Genomic DNA, 24,607 nt, shown 5'->3' on the forward strand with positions numbered 1-24,607 from the left:
GCGCTGTATCCAAGGTCAATAACCAGAGATGATTGTGTACAATAATCCTAAATATTAAACGTCTAGTAAAGTGATTTAAATATTACAATTTATCAATTGATTCAATTTATGCTGTATTGTTTTAGAAAAATCTCATTTCCAACCACAGAAGGACGAACTCATAAGGGCCAACATTAAGGAGCACAGTAAATTTTAGCAAATGTTCTTCCTACGAGAATATTCCAAACATTTTATAATCATGGAAATGATTTGGATATGATTTCCAATTGAAGAATTCGGCATCTAGAACTCAGGCTTTAAAAGCGCATTCCGAAAATAAGATAACAGTCTAAAAATAAAATTAAAATTTGAATTATGAATCCAAACTTGAAATTAAATTGATTTATGAATCGGTAATTCAATCCGAAATTTATCACTCATAATTATGTTTTAAATTTCAGAATTCAGAAGCAAGAGTAAAATTCAGTACTGGCAATTTTGTAATATTATATACATGGCATCATGTCCAAATAATAAAAATAAAGCATTACCCTTGTAATAAACGCAGATGGAGTGTAGACTGAAAAGAAGGAAAAAATTTTGGGTTAAAGTTAGGACAGCTGGAATTATTTTCTTAGCACAATACCATTACCAATTTTTAAGCACTCTTACACTTTCACCATTGATCACACAAATCTGACAAAAAATGCCCTTTAGGAAAAATGTACATGTTTAGCCCGATTGTATCGAAAAAAATTGCTTGTTTTAAGTTGGGTGGCACTTTCTAATTGGGATAGCATTTCTTCAAATCGATCGATGCGCACTAGACCGCTGCAAGCTTTGTATGGAAAATGGAAATTCTCAAATTTTTACACCTCCCATAATTTTTTTTGGTTGTTTTTGCTGCCAGAAATAGCAATATTTTTTTTCTAAGCGATCCATCCAGTCCTGAATTAGCGCAACGAGTTTTAATTTTGTATAGAAATTTGTATGGGAAAACAAAATTTTTCATTGAAAAATCGCCAGAGATTTTCTGAAAGTTCCAAAAAATATAACTTTGGATAAAAAATGTTCCTTGATTCTTGCAGTAAATTTCTTGCGAACAAAGCACAAACTTAAATTGTACCCCAGAAAAGATATTCAATGTTATATAAAATTTTTATTTTCAAAATTCATTATTTTAATTATATCGTTTTTGACTGCTTGTTTGAAAGCTGTGTAACAGTAGGATGGAAATAAAAAATCTCAAAAAACTGCTTTGCATTGCCAGAGAATTTATTGATTAATATAACCTTTGCCATAACATTTCATGAAATTATTAACAGCTCTAGCAAGCAAAGTCTGCCATTTTTGAATACTTTTCTTTGGATTTAGATTTTTTATTTTGAAATGGTTATAACTTTTTCCATGAAATTCTCAGCTGCTTATCATGTAAGCAAAAAATGAAGCTTAAGAATAGTCAAAACCAAAAGTTAAAGACCGACTTCATTTCAAGCTTATTTGAATTTTCTGGATGGTTTAATGTGCAAAAATTTCTTCATCCATACAAATTTCCATACAAAATTGAAACGCGTTGCGCTAACTCAGGAATCAACCAAATCATCTCAAATTTTACACTGATGCTTGGAGACCCGAAAGGCATCGAAAAAACATATGGGAGCAAAAAGTCATTTTTTGCAGCGGTCTAATGCGCACTCTGGAATTGCGTACTGTTGGAAAAATTATCCAACAAACAAAATTGAGTGACCAGTCAGTATGGTCAGTGTTTTACGTTCACCTTGCATACAAATATCTTAATTTGTTGTCAAAAATCTGATAAACATATTTATTAGCGCATTTTGAAATCGTAAAATCTCAAACGGGAAAAAACGAAAATTTCACAATGGAATCTCGCTGGCCACCCTGGATTTAGGGTCAACCAATAGTTTCATTAAACATTTCTCAACATTGTCTGCTTTGACAAAAAGCTATGTTAATGTCGTCAATCTAGACCGATTGAGAACGTGATTGAGTTTACCCATTCGGAGCGCAATTCCGAATGCAAAGCTGCTTCCAGAAGCTTCAAATCTTGAAGCTATCAAATCCAAACACGTGCGCTTGAAATTGTAAATCAAAACACTTTTGGTCATTCGAACGAAGTATAAAACGAAACAAATTGAACGAAACAAAAAAAACTAGACAGATGCTCCCTTAACACCGAGGCCGGAATTACTGATGAGCTGTGCAGTTTACTTCAACGCTTTGTAAGGTTACTCTTGGTGTTTTTTTTAAATTTACTTCACCGCAAAATCGACGACACTTTGGTATGTAAACAACCACAATGACAACAAAAGCAGCAGTAAATGCAAAACACAACACAAGTCAAAACGGGAAAGGTATTAATGAAAATGTACCCAACTGGTGCTTGCTGACTTGGCAAAATGAGTAAAGTGTCTTTTTCAAAAGTTTCTGCGTTAGTGACTTTGTTAGGAAAAAAATCAGTCGTCAAAAAGATCTCTTACTATTCTTAGGAAAGGCGAATGAGTAAAAATTCAACGTAATGAGTCATAGAATAAAAAGAGTGCATCTGACACACAGCGGATTAGATATAAAAGATTCAAAATTCAATGTGAAACTTCGATTGATTCTGTTGAAATCGCTTTCTCCCTTTGGAGAAATCAGTACCGATTTTGAATCGCACAGCCTAGTGTCTGAAGCGTAAACTCGCAACTATGCGTGCTTAGGCTCGATTTTGAATTCGATTATGGATCAGCACATATTTATTATTATTTAGATTGTGGAATGAAGTTCAAGGTTTTACACCGCTTGAATGTCATTTTTTCTGAAGCAGAAAAACAACTGCGACTTCTTACGTTTGGTTTAGTTGAACTGAAAAAAACCTTAAGGCTTATTAGTAGCAATAAACTTGATCGTCTCAGCATTGTGACTAACACCACCTAAATGGTGGTGTCAAAATTGGAAGGAAATGCTTCTCAGTTTTCTTACTATGATTAACCACGTTCTGGAGAAATTTCAAACTGCCAACGGTTTTTTCTCCCGATTGCGGAACCAGAAGCAGCCACGTCAACCGAAATGCAAAAATACGTAAAAGGAAAAATGCTCCCTGGACAGAACAGGAAAGTTGACAAGTCCGCAAAACTGCCAATGACCGCATTGGCAATAAAACAACACCTCTCTCTCGCGTACCTTCTCTTCTCCTTAGTTCCAGACTTCTCGGTGGCCAAAGTCAACGACTTCCCCGTAAAATGGGAAGAGCAACGTGGAACCGACAGGTTCTGCTTAGAGATGTTTGCAGAATCTCGGGAAACCAGAAATAAGCCAAGAAAAATTAACCATAAAGAAAGCGAACGGGAGGAGAATCAGGAACCGGCTAAAAGCCAACCAATTCCATAAAACGATACACCGGTGCAAGAAGATAAATAATGTAGCCGGGTACGAAGAAATTATGCTCGGGTTGAGTCCTTGGAGCCAAGCGAGAGACGTGGGCCAACTCAGCCAGACAGAAATCAGGTTGTGGGCAGCTCCCCATGACACTCGTCTGCATATATGTGCATACCGGGATCTCTCCATTTGACAATGTATATGAGACGTGAAAGGAGATAATGCACTTTTTAAGTTAGTTCGGGTTTCTCTTCCCCCGTTTTCTTGCGAAGTAAAATATGCACTTGCCAGTTTCAGCGATTAATCGGCCGTCACTAGCTGTTCAATAAAGAAATAATTATGGACCCATAGACAATTGGACGTTGGCAATATGGTTGAAAACTTAACGGGGGATTTTTCTCATTTTAATTTAAAGTTTTTTACCGTTAGTAGAAAAATTGACTGGGTAATTACAGTTCATCTCGACCTAGTAATAAAATGTTTCAAAAGTACATGAACAGCTAAAAAATGAGATTTTTGAAAATTGTTCCAATGCTTCAAATTTATATGCCACCTGTATGGCAAATTTGTATAGCACCTCGATGACTTAAACCCTTGTAACCCACTTGTAACGCTTCGATCTCAACAGACTCACAGATAAAATGTCCGTTACAGTACAGGAGATTTTGATGAGCAAATTTAAAAATGGTTATATTTTTCCTCAGTTGGCGACCGTCAAAAATTTGAAAATACCTATCACAGTCCTCAGAAAAACTTATTTCATAATGAATTATATAAGTTTAGCGACGTTGGGTCAAGTGAGTTGAACTCAAAGAAGACTGTAAACCTTTTTGTTTTTCTTATGTTAGCTGAGTAGCTGTGAGGGTGACCATTATGGCCCACAGTGGGTGCTCAGTATGCCGATCATAGATTTTCCTTCATATTTTCGGATGTTTTATTTTCCACTCAAACACAGTACACTAAGAAAACTCACATATTGAAGCTTTTTCCTTCGACTAAATAAGCGTTATCTTTGAGGTGGCCACAGTGTCCCTACGTCTCCTATTTACATTTGAAAAATCGTATAGTGATAAGCATAATCTTGTTAGTAAAAGACGGTGAATGTCAACCATAGCAAACAATCAAATTCATTGTTAATCTATTATTACGGGTTTACTATATCAGCTATAGTTTACAAGTAATAAAGGGTGATACGGTCAAAATTTGGTCGATATCAACTTGACGTATTTCTTTCAATTTTGCCTTTAAAAAACTTGAACACTACTCATTTTGAAGGTGTGTGTGTGTGTGTGTGTAGAATGTTGCTCCTATTTTGATTTTAGGATTCTCTCTTCAGTTGTCAAAATGCCGTCCAAGGAAGAAGAGCAGCGTACCAAATTCTGGTCGCGCATCGCGAAAATCCGAGCTACTCGCACGCAAAGCTGGCAAAATTGCTAAAAGTTGCCAAATCAACCGTTACAAATGTAATTAAAGTGTTTGGGGAACGTTTGTCGACAGCCAGGAAGTCTGGATTGGGGGGAAATCGAAAGAAGCTGAAACGATAATAAGAGTTGCCGGTAGTTTCAAGCGAAACCCTAACCTCTCTCTCCGAGATGCCGCAAATAAGCTGGGTGTATCGTCTACAACCGTGCATCGAGCCAAAAAACGAGCCGGACTATCGACTTACAAGAAGGTAGTGACTCCAAATCGCGATGATAAACAAAATACGACGGCCAAAGCGCGATCCCGGAGGCTGTACACGACGATGCTGACGAAGTTGGACTGCGTGGTAATGGACGACGAAACCTACGTCAAAGCCGACTTCAAGCAGCTTCCGGGACAGGAGTTCTATACGGCAAAAGGAAGGGGAAAGGTAGCAGATATTTGGAAGCACATGAAACTGTCAAAGTTCGCGAAGAAATATCTGGTTTGGCAAGCCATCTGTACCTGTGACTTGAAAAGCAGCATTTTCATAGCTTCCGGGACTTTCAACCAAGAAATTTACGTGAAAGAGTGTTTGAATAAACGTTTGCTGCCTTTCCTGAAGAAACACGTTTGTTTCGTATTGTTTTGACCGGATTTGGCATCTTGCCATTACGGTAAAAAGGCCATGGAGTGGTTCGCCGCCAACAACGTGCAGGTGGTTCCCAAGGACTAGAACCCTCCCAACACGCCAGAGCTCCGCCCAATTGAGAAATACTGGGCTATTGTCAAGCGGAACCTAAAGAAGACCAAAAAAACTGCTAAGGACGAGCAGCAGTTCAAGGCAAACTGGCCCCGCAATTCGGATTTGGAAAAGCGGAAGCCTAACTGAACAGAAGTCAAAATTGCTCGCGGTCTTGAAGAAAGTTAATCATTTAGTTAAAATATTTTTTTTTCTTCAAAATATTGATAATGTAGCTTTGCCAAACAAGTGCACCAGTTTTTTTTAATGAATTTTCGCCTATTTTGAAAAGGTGGTAAACTAAATGAATATTTGGCATCAGCACTCTAAAATGGGTCAATTTTTAAATAAGAATGTTTTTTTTTGTTTCAATCAACCTTTTTTTCTCACTGTGTAGTCATTTTGGCTTTTAAGTTATGAAATCCTGGTAGAATAATTAAAATGGTTCTGTCAAAAATAATATTCGTAGAATGAATTTTAAGATGTTAGATTGTGTGAAACTCATACTTATGCAATTTATCTAATATAAATTGCAAGTTACAAGATATTAATAATTTATTACAGATCTTGGAATATGTTTCTATGTAGAACAGCCCTAATGAATTATGCATTATAGATTCTTTCAATCAGACGTGTCTTTTGATATGGTTATTAAATCACCAATTCAATATAGATTAAGCTTCCGTCGAAAGTCATGTACCCATATATTTATGGTCAAAAAACATCCAAGATTCGGTCGAAAATCCCGTGAAAAAGAATATAAAAAGGTTGGAAATCAACCGGCTCCGACACCTCCGCCGAGTTGCATATCCCCGAACCAAATATCCTGCATTCGCCATCGAAATCAGTGATAAATAATTCTCTCTCCGACCAGCTTAAGTCAATAAAAGAAATGCCACGGCACCGGTTTTGATGGGGTCGAAAACAAATAAAACAAGGATAAGAAGTGAATCGAAAGAGACACCAAAAGTGGTAGCAGCAAAAAAAATGTCGACCCGTAGTCTGAACACGTTTTCAACCCAAAACGGCTTTGCTCCGGCACCTGTTGCTTGGGAGTTTTTTTTATTTTCAAAAAAAAGGAGAAACGACGTGAGATGGTCAGGTTGTTATATTTTATTTTAGGATTCCAAGCATATTTTATTTTGCTTGCGCGCAGGTCCACCTTCTCGAAGAAAGTGTTGAAACTTTTAGTTTTTTGGTAGCTGGTGGTTGAGTCTTATCCAAAACCTTTAAAAAAAACTACCTACTTATAAAAAAAAAACAATGTAGAATCTAGATTTTAATATTACAGTCAAATTGATTTTACAAAAATTCTGGAATTTCATCAACAATAATGTCCAGCCTTAGGCAATAAATCGAGTAGAACTTTTGGTCGATTTGTTCCGGTTCAAAGAACCAACTTTTTGGCTAACGTCCAATAAGCTGATAACGTGCAAATTTCGTCCATGTTTTGAATGTTAAGAACTGGTTGGTTGGAGGCAAACACCAAAACAGAATAGAAAAAAAAAGATTCTGAAAACAAACTTCTTTCAGCAGCACCAGCACAGTTAGTCGATCAGTTCGGTTCATTGATTCTAGTTTGATTCCGTTTTTTGTGGTTGGTTGGCAAAGCAAAACAAAGAAGATCGTTCGCGAAAAGAGGTTTTTTTTGGAATATAAAAACAACGGGGTGTCGCGCTATTATCCTAAATCAACTAAGAGCTATTGGTACGGTACCCTTCCATGTGATTGATTTTATTTGATAAAGCTTCATGTACAGAAGATCTTTCAAGAAGCCATTGCTAATTTATTTAGCTTGAACAATATAAGCCTAATCAAAAAAAGCGAAAAACAATGTGACTGTGATCTAAAACTGAACAAATTCAAACTAAACTTGTGTCTCTTCAATAAGATATGACTTTACTAGTTTGTTTACACAATTGTGTAGGTATCTGAAAGTGGAACATAAGACGAACAAGAGTTTCTCTGTATTAACTGGTCCCTCGTCAGTATCAAAGAGTTCAATCATTATCCAGCATACTTTACGATGTACCGGCGCTGTTGATTAACCTCTAAATTACTCAAATTGATAACCCGCACATCTGGTGCAACCACGTCGTATGTCATTCCTCCTATATGTAAGACAAACAGGCTCGTACAGTGGATTATAATCTTGTAGGCCCAGAGGTTGTTTTCTTTCTGTCTATTTAGTTCAGTCAGATGATGCTGGATGCTGGTTTCGAGATGCCTTCCATCTTCATCGGAGCGTATCTTCTTCCAACTCCGACAGGGAAACTGGTTGCGAACCGGATTGATTTTACCCGATAGGACAAAAGCGGTGATTGTCAGCATCGAATGCGATTATCGGAAATCATCCAGAAATTGTCCTGTTCTTTTAAATGCAAACCTGTTGGGGAAGCTTCTATGTTGAGTTTTTAGAAATTGATATTTTCTGGAAGAGATTTCATTAACTTATCACTAAGCGTACATCTTTCGAGGAGATCTTCGATCTCATGGCCGTTGGCTTATTCTCTAATCAATGGGAGGTGGCTAAACGTCTGAAGCGATAGGAAACTAATTTACCGCGAGGGTAGATTTTCAAACATGTTCAGTATCATCCCCTGAAAATCGTCACTCCAATCGTGTTTCACTTTCATCTGAACTAGCTGAACTTCTGCTATCAGTTCTAGGCAAAGTGAGAAATCCACCAAATGCTCAATTTTTTTTTAAAGTATGTTATGTTTCTCGGGCTTACGGATAATCTGCGTTTTCTAGTTTTTGTCAAAGAACTCAAAAGGATTTTTTGTCAGAAGTGATAGTGATGTACCTATTAAGCTTTTGTGGTTTCGTAAGGGATCCCCGAAAAAATAATCAATTTACAAGACTTCAAACATTTAACATTTGAGGCCCGCAAAGCCAAAGGGGTATAAGTAACAAAATGGTTGATATTGTTGTGGCCATGAAAAGCCATAGGACTGTCGGACGGAGGGGCTTTGGCAAAACTACCACCGCTTGCCCTTTCCCCTTCTGGGATTGAACTTTAACAACCCCTGATGGTTGCCAAACAGTGGAGGCAGGTCCGCAGACTGTCTGCCTGGGGACCAAGGCCGGGACAATGTGAGCGCTCGGGAAAACTACCACTGATGGTCCGCTCCCCTCGTGGGATTGGACCTGAAGAGACAACCACGCATGGTTGTCCCATCAGTGGAGGCAGGTCCTCATGACGCTGCCTGGCGGCCGAGGCTCGGAGGGATCTCGATCGCCTGGTTGACCGAGATCCAAAACTCTTTCTGGATGGGGGGCTCTGAAAAGAGCCGATTGTGGCAGCTGGACCCGGGAGCAAGGTGTCGGAGCGAAGCACCAGAAGAAAGAAGCTAGCTCGGCTTACATACTATTTATTTCTCTCTTTACTTATTTACTATTATTTACACTTATATACACTTTTCACCCATCTTGGCGGTTTGGTGGTTTGTTTACGACTGACTCGAGGCGCATCAAAGAATGCGCCCTTAAATAGGCTGACGAACAAGCACACAAGCACGTGCAGTGCTTGCATCAGATGGAATCGCCTCGAACCTTCTAGGCGCTTTCAGCGAGAGCAGCCGTCTTGCTCTCTCAGTGCGGTACTCTCGCGTGTTTTCTTCGTCGCTCTCTCCAACTTCAGTCCACTAGTCGGACTGAACAGATATATTTCAAACTATTTCGGATTTTTAGTTTTATTTACATACTTTTACATTCGATACATTTACATTTACAATATACATATTTTCGAAATAAAATATTTGGAAAATGAGCATACACAACAATTGAAAACCGTATTTTTTTTAAATAAGACTTTATGCACTTTTATAAATCGGAAATTATCGGTTTAGTTGCGCAGTGTGTATGAATATTTTGCCTCGGAATGCTCCATAATAACTGAAAAATTGTGGAATTTACACTCAAACCATGTTCTAAATAATTAAACTCGAAACTCGAAATGAAGAAATCATAGAATTCAGTCCAGTGGAAAAAAGCTTGTTGATATAAACTCTCATTCAACTTGCGGACTTGCGGGAAATCGAAAATAGAAATTGAGTGGCCACCCTGCATACAAGTTCATCCAGATAACTCTGATAAGTACGGTGGATGCCATTCGACATGTCATCGATAGGGCAGACGAACCCAGACTTAAGAAGAGGAGAGAAGTTGAAGAACGCCTTCAACAGCGTCAGTTGGGCAGTGATTGAGTCGTCGCTCGTTCGTATGAGGATTCCGGCATATATCTGTAGGATGGTGGAGTGTTATTCCGTAGTCGCCAAATACAGTATATGACCAGTGAGGGATTGAAAAAAGTGAGTGTCTCGGCAGGGGTTTCACAAGGATCGATACTTGGCCCGGTATTGTGGAACATCGTTTACGACAAACTGCTGAGACTGCGCCTCCCCACGGGACTGAGAATTGTGGGATTCGCAGACGACGTGGTTCTCCTGGCATCGGGTTCATCAACCGAAGAGGTCCAGCTACTCGCCATAGTAGCGATTGAGAAGGTGGAAAGTTGGATGCGCTCCAAGAGCTGGCGTCTGGCTCACCCCAAGACCGAGATGGTGCTGATCCCCCCCTGATCCCCCGGCTGAGCTTTACTGCCCACGTCGACTACGTCTGTAAAAGAGCGGCAATGGCGACAGCAGCCCTCTCACAGATCATGTCGAACAACTCGGCGATCCGCTGCAGCAGAAGGCGTGATGGCGAGTGTGACTTCGTCTATTTTGCGGTACGGAGCGGCAGCCTTGAGCAGACAGTGTAACCCGCAAAAGCTCTGCAGTGTGCAGTGGCTGATGAACCTGCGAGTAATCAGCGCATACCGAACGGTGTCCTCTGTAGCTGCTGATGTTGTGGCGGGGCTCATGCACATCTCGGTCTTGCTAGTGGAAGATATTTTCTGCTACGAGCACAGGCACATGCCCGATGTCCGGCAACATGCCAGAGAGGCCTTAATGTCCAACTGGCAGCACCAGTGGGACAGCTCGGAACGTGGCCGGTGGGCCCATTGCTTGATCCTTAACGTCGGATTTTGGATGAATCCGAGACATGGAGAGATGCATTTCTGCATGACACAGTTCTTGACTGGTCACGGATGCTTCATGCAGTACCACCATCGGTTTGGACACGTGGCCTCGCCATTCTGCCCAACCTGCGGTGACACAGTAGAAACATCAGAGCACGTAGTGTTCAACTGCCCGAGGTTCGTAGGGGTACGTGCTAACATGCTTGTCGCCTGCGGACCAGACACGACAGCCGACAACATCGTGCGGAGGATGTGTGAGGATGCCAATACTTGGCGCGTGGTCAGTGATGGGTTCACCCGAATCATGACTGCCCTGCAGAGGAGTTGGAACCAGTCCGCCACCGGTGTAGGGTGACTCCTTCGACGGAGAGCTCCTGAGTAGTGTGCGTCTGAATCTGGCAGTAAAGCATACAAAGATAAGCCGAGCTACCTGATACGTCGCGCGTCTGTGTGTAGGATACTTCCTACGTATCCGAGTAGAACGCGCCCTCTGCGACGGAGGCTGTGGGGATAAGACAAGACCTTCTACGCAGTCGAACTTGTAGGGGGAAGAGTATTAATTTTGCGGAATACTCTCGGGTAGAGTGTTCTCACGTCGCCGTCGGTGAGCGTTAAAGACCCGTACGTGTGCTGTGACAGCCAAAGGATGGAGGAAGACCGGACCACGGTCGGAGTAGAATGCCGTTTCGGCGGGGGGCACTCGAGTAGTGTGCGTCCGATCCTAGAAGTGAAGCATACAAAGTTAAGACTCTACCTTCTGCGTATGCCGAGCTGTTAGGTACGTCGTGAACGTTGCGTAGGATAACTCCACTGCCGCGAAGTATCTGAGTAGAACGCGCTCCCTACGACGGAAGCTGCGGGGATAAGACTTTTTCTTCTTCGCAGTCGAACTCTTAGGAGGAAGAGTATTCACGCCGCGGAATAGAGTAGAGTGACTTCAAGTCGTCGGCGGGTGAGTCACTCGAGTCGGTGTAAGATGACGTATTCGTTGGGAATCATCCGAATAGTTTTCGTAAAACCTCGGACGTGTGCTGTAACAGGTGCGAGTCTAGGATAAGCTGCTCTCGATTCGGCACACGGACGGGCAAATTGGAGAGGGCCTCGAGACAAGCCAAGCGGAGCCGAGAACTCGAGTCGTTAGAAGAGAGGTCATTGGTCTCTTGCAGTGGTCTCGAACAGAGGCGGAGCGCACGATAGTCGCGTAAACCAAGCGAGCCTCGAGTTACGAGTAAAGGCCGGACCTCCAGTCGTCAGAGGAGAGGTCCTTACCCAACAAACCATTTAGCACTGTTATAAGCCGCATTTGGGACGAATAACAGCATTGCAGTGCCTTTAAGCCGTGTACAATATTTTCAAATGCCGATAGGCTCTATGAGATTGAAGCCGCAGAATAGGCTCTAAATTGGCATATAATGCAGCGTTTTAAGGCTTTCAAGCCCTGTGGGTACAAGTTGGGTGACATTTACGTCAAAGCCTGACTAATGTCATTTATCAGACAGAAAAAAATGACTGGGCTCTGGAAGAAGAAGATCTGCATTTATGTTTACTTTGGCAATTTATTCAGACTTGGAAAGAAAATGTAAGTTTCCTGGCTTCTTTATCAGCAACATCCTAATTAGAACCGCTTTTTTTTTAAATTTTATCCTTCCTACAGGTTCATCCTCTTCGCTCTGGATCATACGCTGAAAAACACCCGGCAATCGGGGCCCATAACACGGCAGCGGCTGAAAATCATCGCTTCCTCTGCAGCACAACTCCAACCGAAAGGTCTCACAGGAACGAAATCGCCAGTTTGCTGTATGAGCTGCATTTGTAAAACATTTTAGTGATACGTGCAAAGTGAAAAAAAGTCCAAAATAGTGTTTTTGTTATCCATTCTGGGATTGAAATAAGCTGAATGATGTACAAATTATAAATTTTCTCAGGTTTTGTAAAAATAAAATGAAAAACAAAATCCACAAATGCCCTGTTTTAATCAGAGAGTTTTGCATTTATTCATATCTAGAAATTTAAATAACCTAATGCAAAAGTTTATGTTCACGAAATCCCTGATATGAAATGGACTTGAATTCATCCATTTAAATACGACAAATTTTCTCAGACCCATGCATTGCTATGATAGGCTATTGAGCAAAGTGGCGATTGAATACTTAGCCAAAAGTTTAAAGGTTCGATTCCAGTTCCTAAACTACGTTGATTAAGAGGGATAAAAAAAGGAGGATGAGAGAGATAGAAGTTAAGGACGTAGTGTAGAGTCAAAAAAAGATGAAACATAAACAAGTTTTATTTTTTATTTTTTCTTTCCCCCGGTGGGTTGTACCCACTGAAGAATTTTTTTGACATTTTCCCATTGGCTGTATATTGGCCGATTTACAGGCCAAAACCGGCTTTTGGGCAGCCCTTAGGAGGAATTGAATGCTGCTTGGCTTTGTAAGGCATTTTCTATAATCAAATATAGAGCCGAACAAGGGCCATCTTTTACGGCTTATTGGTTACTTGGGTAGTCTTGAATCGTAACAAAAGGCAGGGTATATATGCGGAAGTTTTGACGATGAGCGCTTAAGCGCGGACTTGGTCTCCCATCTCGGGTACAGCCTTCGATGCAGGATTGGGTGATCAACCAATAAAAAAAATTGTGATAAGTGTGAAGGTTGATCTCCTGCTGTTGGCTTATGGTTAAGCTTCACTTTCTGTTATATTTTTGCCTAGTTTTTTTTTAAACAAGTTCTAATAATCCCGTCCTAGAAAGCCGAAGATTGCAGGTTCAAATCCTACACAGTGCATATGGTAATTTTTTTGACATTTTCCAAATAAAAAGTTTTTTCATTCGCTTTAACTTCTTTGATAATCTAACATTTACTGATGAATTTATTTCGTATAAAAAAACATAGTAGGACTTAAGTTAAAATCGTTAAAAGATAGAGTTTTAAAAATAACTCTGAATCCAATGAAAAGTAGTTGAAAACGACACACTGAAAATAAAAAAAAGTTAAATTTTACCGAGAAGCAGATGTAATTTTTTTCCACTCATCTTTCCCGGTAAATTTTACCTTAGCAAAAAAGTGAATTTTATCTATTTTTCATTCAACTAACAAAAAGGAAAGCACATTAATTCTCTTCTCCGTTTGACTTATTCGGCTGGGGAATATTATTAATTGTCTGTGACTGTTTCCGGAATGATGTGGAAAACACTTCGCAGCTCACTGGGCCAATCTGTGATGGAAGCAAAGGTAATGTAAATTTACCGTTCTGTTTCCAATTTTCACATTTTGCGCACGAGTGTAAAACTTGTACCTCAATGAAGTAACACCTCAATAAACGGTTTCAGAAAAGTTACCTTTTTTTCTAGGTGAATTGTACAAATTTGTTTAGCTCGATCTTTACGAGGTATAAGCATCAGTTTTACCTCGAAGAGGTAGAAGGTACCTTTTTCGGATGTGCTTTTTTTCTCGGTGAACTGTACCTTTTTATTCTGCTCGATTCAGGTAAACTTCACCTTGCTACGAGGTAAGCTTATCTTTTTTGGATTTCACTTTTTTTCTAGGTGAGTTCTACCAACTTGTCAGCTTGATTCAGTTAAAATTCACCTCGTTGTGAGGTAAGCACCTCGACGTGGTAAAAGTTACCTTTTAAGATTTCACGAGCATTAATCTTTTTATTTATTTATTTATTCATTTATTTATTGGTCACTGTCTACGGCATTACTTAATCTTATCTTAAAACTATCCTTACTTACATTGAAATCAAAATATACATACACTTGGTTGAACAATTTACAAGATATGTCAAACGGGTTATAGAATTCGTTCCTACCATAGTCGTTACAGTTACAGTTTACCTATAATGTTATTTTCCGTGGAAGATTTGCTTGCTAGCGTTTAAAAATAATTTAGTTTTGGCCACTTTATATGCAAACAAACTCATTGGCTTTGCAAAGACGCTTTATACATAACAAGCTTCAAAATGAGCAAAAACGGAAAAAAAATATTCTTAATTTTTTTTTTGTATAAGTACAAGTTAGATTCGTTGTTTGTTCGTATAAATAGAGTGCGAAAACCAACGATTTTTTTTCTTCCAAAGTTATATTTTTGCCAGACATTCTGTAGATTTCTAGTGATTTTTGAATAAGGAATTTAGTTTTCCTTTACCAAACTACATACAAAATTAAAACTCGTTGCGCTAAATCAGGAAGGAAAAAATCATTTCCAAAATTTACATTGATTTTTTGCTGTTTTTTTTGGTGAATGAATAAGCTCGCTAAATCAACTTCTGATGCATTTTTTTAATCATTCCTGCCGCTCCGATAACCTCTTTTTGTTGGCATCTCAAAATAAACGATAATGGCGAAATAAACAACATGGCAAGCACTACGAGAAAAAAATACTGTTAGATTGTGTGGCGGTGGGGTGCCCGATTTACCCCACCTATAGGTGCTAACTTCACCCCTATCCAGTTAGTTAAAGTAAAAACTGTGTACGACACTTATAAAAATTAAAAATCCAAATTTCAAAACAGAGAAAACTTCAGAAACAATGTGGAGTAGATTTGAGATTGAGTTGATTTTTGTCTATGTTGAATAACAAAAGATTACATATCTCCTTTAATTATCTCTACGAACCCTACTGTTTTTTTCCGGAAATTTTTTTTGTCTTTATTTAAGAGGTTTTCAGCCACAGGCTGGTTCACTCCTGGTTCTTCGGAAATTTTTTCAACCATTTCTTCTTCTGTAACCGAAGAAAAATCGAAACAACGCAACAAGTGGCGGCCGAGCCGAGGTAGCCACGTTTAGCGTTCGTCAACACATGTTTTCCCAAGCCACCATCAACAGATCTCGATCAAAACAAGAAACACACAAAAAAAAAAACTGTACCATATGCGCAGCGAATAAAGAAGCCTATATGCCATGACTCGGCTGATGGACGACGAATTGATTGAGGCGATAATTGGACTCTCGTTGATGGAAGGTTACCCGCACGCCTTCCGTGATGGTTGGCTCTTGTTTGAAGAAGAAGATTGAAGGATTGGAAAAATAATTGTATTGATTTGTTAGTTTTGGAATTAATTTTCGCTTTATTGTTAACTGATATTGATTTTAAAAATTAGTTTAACAAAATTTTGTAAACATTTTTTTCTTGCGCACCATGTGCCCCTCTAAATATTGCAAATCAGTTTTGCACCATATTTGGCTTTGCTTGAATCCCATCTAAAGATGGTTGTTGTAGTTGTATGATTGCTCTCGACAAATCTTTTAGAGCAGGATTTCAATTAAGGCAATATTCGGGCACTTGTCAATGCCATATGGCGACGGACGTTAGAAAAGCATTTAAGTGTTTCAAAGCAGACAGTTACAGAGGGATTGATATGGGGGTTGCTGCTTTTGATTTGTTGCTTGTGCTGGAAGCCAGAATGAATTTATTTATTAAAGTGGAGTGTCGTCGCCCACTTCTTGGTACGAGCTTGGTCTGAGATGCTGTTTTTGCAATTGAGTTTAATTGATTTTACCCGCCGAGATTGCTGCGGAGGATTCTTCTTTTCCTGGTTTGTTTTTTATTTACGAGTGCAGTTGGTTTTCTGCATTGATGTAAATTTTTTTTATTCTACCAATTTATAAATTTTATTAGCTACTAAATATTTTTTTTTTCAAAGGTTTTCATAAGTTTACAGTTGAACTTGAAAACAATTCTTGTTTTGAGTTTCTACTGAGCTCCAGCTTTGGAATCAGGTTTCTTGCTAGCTACACAAACTAACCATAGAAGTCTCCCATTCGCGAAAAGTGTAGGAAAAACGCGTAGGAAAATCTGGAGGCGACCCAAAGCAATTTTGCACTCGATTCAATTGGTTTCCAGTACAATTTTGCTCCCAATCAGAGTCGCAACCAAACACGGCTTCCCAAATCGGCCACACTCTCATTCAACAATTGTACGCCCAACAGGCAGCAGCAACGGATCGCGTGCGCTGATTTACTTAGACACACTTTTGCGGTTTTCTCTCTCCACCGATTTCAAGCTGATGATGAAGATCTCCCCAGAGCTCTTCATTACGACGAAGCACTAAAAGTTTCACGGCGAAAGAAGCCTTTGTGGATCCGTGTTTGAATACTCAATGTAAGTGATAATCTCCAGCAGACCACGTGCGCTTGGCCCGCTCATTGTTGATGCGCATCATCATACCCCGGGTGCCGTATGATGGTATCTCTTACAGTCAGACTAACAAAAAAAAAGAAAGGGTCCATTGAAACGAGTTACAAATTTGAATGGGGGATCAGCAGCGTGTTAGATAAAAAAAGAAAAAAAAATCACTTGTGTGTTGTCGGTTTTGGGAGGTAGCAAATTACAGGCAATTGAGAGTGTCCCAAATTGTGTTCATCAATGAGTTGCGTTAGTTTAACTTTTTTGGAACTAATATGGTATCTTTTCCCTTTTTTACAGATACCGCCGATGATCATAGTGGTAGAGACAGCAGCATGAGTGATAGCAGTGGCGGCAGCACATCTAGTTATGATCCTCAACAGAAGCAGCAACAACGATTGCAGCTCCAACCGTCGACGGAAGAAGCACTTGAAGCGCTGACGCAACGCGTGGGAAGCTTAGAGGTAACATCCGTGGAGCACTTATTGAAAGAGGAGCAGTTTTCGAAGGAGCTGATCCCTTATGTGAATTTCGGCGGTCAAGTGCCGCGCGATCGAAACAACAATAATCTCGAGTACAGTAGGGGTAGTCAGGTCATGATGATGGTGGCCAAGTATGAGTCGGCCGCGCAAAGTGGCAAGGCCCCTAGTCGGGACGAAACTAGTGAAACGAGTGATTTCGAAACGGCTAGCGTTAGTAGTGTGGGAAGTGGACGTTGTTCCACCGGTGCAAGTGTGCGGAGTAGTTCTGCCTTCAGTGAAGGCAGCCGCGATTTGATGAGTTTAGACAGTTATGGGAAACCGGAGATGGCCCCGGTGGGCGTTGTGGGTCGGGGAGAAAGTCATATGGTAACGGCTGGGAATGCTACTATTACCATTAATATTATCAATAAGACTGCAGACGAATGTGATACGATTAGGCCGTCAAAAACGTGTCCTGAAACGAAGGCTGTACAGGTGCAGGTTCCCTCAAACGATGAGTTGGAATCGACTACAGGTGAAGAACTAACCCTTGAAGAATCAAGCACGGAGTGTGAAGAAGATGTTTTGGATAGAACAGAACTCTACTCCCCTTACGATAGTCGACTTTTTCAAACAGCAGAAAGCCAGGAGTTTATCGATTGTAAGGATCATTTGGATTCATCCAATTCAGGTTATGATGATGGCTCGGAAGGCACCGAAGATCAACATCCGCCGCCTAGATGCAGAGAAGCTAAGCAGTCACGTCAAAGTCCGAAAGTCATCCAGAAAGAAGCCACGAGTGCTGACGAACCGATGATCAACATTATCCAGGAACTGAACCAGGATATGCAAGTTACCTCAACAGTAATCTTAAACAAGGCTAAAATTAAAGAACATCGAAAAAGTTATTCAGCGGAGAAAAAGCAGAAACAAAAAAGGGAGAAAACTAAGCTAGAGAATTCATACCTCAATCGACAGAAAATTATCAACGATAATTTTTGTAATGAAATTCTCGATTCCTCCCATCATTATGGACTGAACAAAAACCAAGATCAACAGCAGGAATGTCTGATGGAAGTTATGAGCGATTCGGCTCTTCCAGGTTCTTCTATTGGGGATGAATCCTTTGACTCGTCTATGTCTTACGGTAAGTTGGAAGGGAAACCTCGATACTCGGGCCGACCTGTTGGAAAGCTTATGGCTAAACGTCTAAAAAAATTTGACCGCAAAAAGTTAACGAAAACATCCAGCGTCCAATCGGATTCATCCACAGCTTCAAACTATGCAAATGGACCGAAGAAACCTCCTCGAACGTTTACAACTCCAAAAAACGGATCTAAAATCGGTTGGGTAGAAAGTCTCCGAAGTGGACCCAAGCCTATTGTGCCTAGCTGCCCAACTTTGACGGATCTAGGGTCTGATTCTAGTTCAAAAAACCTCAAAAACAAGAGAGAAAAGACCCATGAAATTGGATGGACAGTTCCCAAGGAAAGCAAAAACGAGTCCACCCTCCCGCCTCACATTTACAGTATGCTACACTATTCAGACGACGAAACTAGGAAGAGGCTTATCAAAACTTCCCATTCACAAGCCGTTCCACAATCTTCCATTTGTTGTGAACATAAGAGGAAAGCTCTTGAGCCCGTCGGAACAAAGTTAGACATCGACGCCGTGGATGGAGTAACAATAGGAACACCACGCCGTAAAACATCCTCCAACCTCGATTTCGAACGCTTTGTCGCCAACTCTAAAATCAAAAGCACGCCCCACAAACAGCCTCAAAAACCTTCGATGGCCCGGCGAACGGAGTTGTTCCTCGATTCTGAAAAGAAACGACCCGACGCCACAAATCAGCGACGTCGAACCGTGGCGACCGATTCCCTCGAATGGGAACGCCGAAACGAACGGATTGATTTTTTAGACGACGGCCGAAGAAGTGATCACGAACCACCGCCGGACGAATCTTCCTCCGCCTGTAAGAAATGTTCGGAAAAGTCCCAGAAAGTATCCTTCCGCAAGTCGGCCGTCCGTAGAACCAAATCGTTTTTCGAAGCTTCCAAAAAGAAAATTCATCTGCAGAGTATAATGAAGAAGGACAAGGAGAAGGAGCGTTTCGAAACACCGAGGAAGCAAGATTTGGATTCCAATCTGAATAGGGAGCACTCGGTGAAGAAGCAGTTACATAAACATTTGGGCTATACACCGGACCATTTGCGATGTGGTTCGTGCCCTAAGGAAGCGAGGATTGTGAAAAATAACTTAACGGAGGTTAATTCGGCACCAGCGCGAATGGCAGACTACAGCAGACCGAATCTCCCGACAAGGACCGTACTGAACTTCTCCGGGCAAGATGTAACGGACTCCAACCTGGACAGCGTTACAAGTCCAAGCAAAAGTGCTAAAACTCACGAGTTAAAGTTTCTCAAAACGCTTAAAAATCTCAAAATTTCTCCGAAGAAAATTTTCAAATCCGGAGACAATTCTCTGCAAACCAAAGTGCAGGACTCTTCCTCACCGAGACAGCTTGGAGACTTTCAATCCTACGATGATCTCAACCTGGACAACGTAGCTCAGATGGGCGATTTCCTCAACAACGTCCGTCAGCTTGTGGAAACGGAACGCAACAACTCTCAGGAACTGATTATAGAACAAATTTATCGGGAGCAGTACGGTAAGACCCCCCGAAATAGACTCATTTCTACTAGTAGTGAGTTTTTGGATCGTCCTGCCCGGATGGAAATGCAAGTTGCTGCTGACCTTCATCGGGAACCAATTTACTACGAAATATCACCCAAGAATAGTAAAACTTTAGTAAACCACTTCTTGAGCAATAGTGGTGCTCAACCCAGCCACTACATGGGCAACAACAATCCGAATGTAATCTACGCCACGGTCAACAAAACACGGAAAAATCTGATAAAATCCAATTCACCCAAAAACCATTCAAATCAACAGCAACCAGTCAGCGCGAAAAAACTCAACGCGGACCCCTCTCAAAGTCAGTTGCTGAACTCTTCCTCCGAGTCGCATTACATTTCCGCGTACAGCCGACCGCGACGATCGCTCTTCAGTAACAACACTAGTGCTGATTCCAGTGGTGGTGGTGATCTGGACAAAACCCGTACCCACTCGCACGACAATGAAGACAATGATATTTCGGTTTTGCAGGAAGACGACAATGATGACCGGGACCGGGACCAGGACGAATGTTTTCAGACACCTCAAGGGAAGATGACGATGACTGGTGGACGGACAATGACGACGACAACGACGCCGCCGCAAAAACCGGAACCCGTTCAAGAGCCGATTATTGAACGGAAAATTGCTAGAAATGGTCGACTAGAGTCGACGGCAATCATCGGAATAAGTGGTGGGAACGACGAGAGTAATGGTGTGGGAAGGGAACTGCAAGGGAAACCTGATGATGGCTACCGGGAGTTTAGAGAGGATATTCGAGGCGTCAATAGTGGGACGATGGCGAAAAATGTGCAGACAAATGAGGAACGGTTGTTGAAGTCCGCGGCAAAATCTACAGATGTCGCAATGATTGGTCGGGCTCCTCTGGGCTACATCGATACGGATGATGAGGTTAGTTAATATGAGGTTTAGAGTAGGTATATAAAACATCAATGATATTTTTACAAAATATCTTTAGAAAATTATACAGGCTTTATAAGTTTTTCTGAAGCTATTCTGAAGACTCTTTTACGATAACTGTCCTCTCAAAATCCGCTTCGCAGTTATCAGTTATCAATACAATTTTTAAAATTTGAACTTAAAAATATTGTTGGAATGCGTGCAAAGGAATTTGCCTCAGTTGCAATTCTATTCTTTTGCTTTTTTCAGTTATTCGTTCTTTGATTTGTCTAACTTTACCTGCGTTCGTTCATTCCTATTTTCAGGATTTTTTCAAAAAAGATTACCTACAACTTTCTACCTTACATATTTCTACCTAAATTTAACCGCCAGAAACTAACTTTATTCCATTTTCTCTTATCCTCTCAACATCAACAAAAATCAGGTCGAATCTCTGCAAAAATACCAGGAAGGTGATCTGGACGATCTGCTTACGATACTGCGGGAAAACATCACCATTTCCGAGGTCGGAACCGTCGATACTGAATCGGAAGCGTATGTCACCGGGTTCGATACCGTGGACTGCATGCCGATAACCCCCGGACGAAGAAACAATCTGGAAGCGGCTGGTGGTGGAAGTGACCGCCAAAATAGTACCATCGATACCGATAACATCAGCGAGTTGGCCTTCACTGCTCACGATTATTCGGTTTCCAATCTTTCGCCAGTCAACAGCTCTCCGTCGAATTCCGGCAAAATGCGGATGAACGGGAGCGATATCTATCGGACTTTTAAGGATAAATTGAGGTCCTCGTTCAGGAAGAGTAAGAACTTTATCAGGAATGAGCAGAGGAAGTTTGTGAGTCGGTTCGATGATCGATCTCTGGGCAGGAAGGAGGAAGGCTATCGGGTGGCTTTTGATTTGGACGCTTATATGAAAAAGTACGAGAAGGACACCGTTTCCGATGAGATTTATCAAACGTTGAGTGCCACGGAATCTCAGGTTGAGTTGAACAACCGCTATTTGGCCGAATTGATAGCGCAGATCAAGAACCAATGTGATGCTCGGAGGCAATTAAAACAAGCTTTGTCAACTTGTCGGTCGACGCGGGAATTTGAGTGCTCATCGGAACTGATCGAAGCCGAAAGGTTGATGCTGCTAACGATGCTCAAGGAAACGGCTGCCCGAAACGAACTGACCAAAGTAGACTACCACTCGGAAGTGAAGTTTGTTAACGAAGGCAAAAAAGTTGGTCTGGTTGCGTTGAATCATTTCGAATTTCCCCTGAAAGATACCGCGATCAACGATATGATGTTTAATTATTTCTACGTCGTTGTTTGTTCTTACAAGAATCAAGTCAAGGCTACCCTGGCCAAGGAACGCTATGAGAATCGGGTCATGTTTCGTAACTGTGAGATCAAGTTTCACGACTTGGATGCGGACTATGAAATCCGAGTAGAAATTTTCGTGCTGAGAATCAGGAAGAATGCCAAAAACTATAGCTTTGAGAGCAAATATCACCTCAATAAGGTAAGTTTGTTTTCTGAAATCTACAATTGTTAGAAATTGAAGCCTTCAAGGCTTCTGCATAAATCGGAATTTTATGTTTAAGACTTGAAAATGACACGTCTTCATTAACATCTTCCTTATCGTCTGCAGGATGCCAAAGGGTCACCGGTAACCTGTCCTACCCCTCCGAAGCTACTTGCCTCTACTAAGTTCCTCACCGGGAGCCGATCGAGTTCCCCGAAGAACTTCGACTTCGACAACGAATTTTCACGCTTCAAATCACAAGGTTTCGTTACGCTCACTTCGGCGAACTTGCTTCCTTCAAACGGAGGTAGTCGCAGCTGCAGCCGCATTGATGATTCGGACCAGATTCCGTACTATTCGGCTTCCGGTAACTTCCAGCAAATCGTTCGTCGACGGGATGCCAATAGTCATGTCTATTTGGTCGAAGATTTTAAATCCATCATTTTGGACTCGATGGTCTATAGTTCGAATTTAGTTGGAAATATTGGAATGAGTATCAAGAGTGAAGTCACGTTCGTGGACGGAGACATAAGCGGATTTTTGACCGTGGCCGAGGGGCGCAATGGCTTTACCAACTGGAGTCGTAAATGGTGCAAGGTTAACGGTTTTCTGCTTGAGTTTTGGAACTATCCTCAGGAGTGTCAAGAGAAGGTAGATTCAACACTATTTATAAAAATATTTTAGAATTTTGAAGTCTAAATTTCATTTTCCTATTTCAGCTCCCAACCCTGCAGATCGATTTGACCAAATGCATCAACGAAGAGGTTGAACAAGCGGAGCGAACAATTTGTTCTCGGGCTCGCACTTTCCGGGTCGACATTATCGACAAAGCCAGCGGAAGCTGTAGTAGCAGTGGCATTAGCAGCTATAAAGATACGGATTCCCATCATCATCAGCAACCCGCTAGCCCAACCGCCACCACCAGTAGTGGCATCTCTGATCAACATCAGCAAGCTTCAACAAGCGGAAGCACCACCGGCAGCAACAGTACTAAAAATTATCTCCTGTCGGCAGACACCCCGGCAGAACTGAAAATGTGGCTCAATGAGCTCAATAGAATCGTTAAGTTTTTGAAGCAGTGGAAAATATGAAACGTTTGTGCAATAACATTTCGAGGAATAGCTTTTGTTGGATCCCAAAAATTAAATTTGATTTCAAGTCATTCGAATAGGTTCTAGCTCTTAAAAAAATAAAATAAGCGTTAACTAGCAAACGAAAAATGAATCTCAAACGGAAGAACAAAAACAAAATTGTAAAAAAGTCTTTGTACAAGTGCCTTTTACCTAACGACAGATTTCAAAACCACTTCACAGTGAATTGTTGACGGTTCACGTGTTTTAAATTTTATGTCTAGCAAGTTTATTTTTAAGTAACATTCCACAAACTGATTTAGTAAATTGTATTGTATAACACATTCCAACTGAATATTGAATGATAGCATAGAACACTATAAAGATGTAAGTAAAATTAGCAGTTAAGGGTTACTTCTCAAGTCGAATAATCTCTTTTGCTAAAAGACCTAACTTGGATTAAGTAACGGTAGCTGTTATGGTTTCTTACAATTAAACGTGAAATAAATAAAATAAACTCTCATCCATACACTATGTACATTTTCAACATTTTTTCGATACATTCAGTTAAATATTTTTAAGATATGTTAGATGAGACTTGGTTCTATTGGTTGAAATAAAAAAATAAAATGATCAATGTTAACTGATTCCGTTAAGCTTCTATAAATGAAATCAAAAGAAAGCCACATGGTCCGGAAGAATGCCACGAAGTGGTAAATTCCTAGCAAAAAAAAGGTATTTCCTCCATGCTACCACATGGGCAATGTGCTTGTCCGTGATTTATCAAGAATTGTTCCATGTGGTACTCCACTTCAGCTTCTTTTCTCACTTGCAAAATCGGAATGGACATGACGTCTGCCACAACGCAGATGGCTTCAGAAATTTTTTAGAGATCAAATATATTCTATGAAAATGATAATCAAATTAAGGAGAAAAACTAAAATTTGAATTTAGAAAATCGGTTCATTAAGAAATGAGATACAGCGTAGCAAAGCCAAAATTGGATTTCATTTCTTATATGAGTTTTTTTTCTACCGGAAAATCCGGGATGGGGGTCAAATTGTTCATCGGAGTCGAAGAACAGTGGTGTGGAATCAAGAATGCCTTTATCACGACCAGCCATGGTACTCTCGGTAAAGTTTGTGGAAGAAGAAGTGAATGGATGTCGGATGAAACTTGGAGGATGGTCGATGATCGAAGAAAGGCGAAAACCGGAATTGAGCAGGCATGTACCGGTCAGCCAAAGCAGCCGCCCGCTTACGGTATACGGAGCTGGACAAGGTAGCTAAACGAACTATAGACGAGACAA

General features: G+C 40.8%; 1 protein-coding gene across 2 annotated transcripts in view; it reads left to right on the forward strand.

Moving 5' to 3' along the window:
• Positions 1 to 23,821, forward strand: part of LOC129756000 (uncharacterized) — a 62,412-nt gene extending 38,591 nt beyond the window's left edge. The window contains exons 1-5 of one of the 2 annotated variants that reach the window (XM_055752746.1): positions 16,271 to 16,633; positions 16,958 to 20,706; positions 21,140 to 22,225; positions 22,355 to 22,879; positions 22,948 to 23,821. In XM_055752746.1, coding sequence (XP_055608721.1) covers positions 16,993 to 20,706; positions 21,140 to 22,225; positions 22,355 to 22,879; positions 22,948 to 23,319 — 5,697 coding nt within the window. In that variant the 5' untranslated portion in view covers positions 16,271 to 16,633; positions 16,958 to 16,992 and the 3' untranslated portion in view covers positions 23,320 to 23,821. Of the gene's footprint in view, positions 1 to 16,270; positions 16,634 to 16,957; positions 20,707 to 21,139; positions 22,226 to 22,354; positions 22,880 to 22,947 lie in introns of those variants that run through there. The other variant, XM_055752745.1, reaches the window with a different exon arrangement.
• Positions 23,822 to 24,607: the final 786 nt, after the last annotated feature.

Source organism: Uranotaenia lowii, chromosome 3 (assembly GCF_029784155.1).
Source record: "Uranotaenia lowii strain MFRU-FL chromosome 3, ASM2978415v1, whole genome shotgun sequence".
NCBI classification, from domain to species: domain Eukaryota; kingdom Metazoa; phylum Arthropoda; class Insecta; order Diptera; family Culicidae; genus Uranotaenia; species Uranotaenia lowii.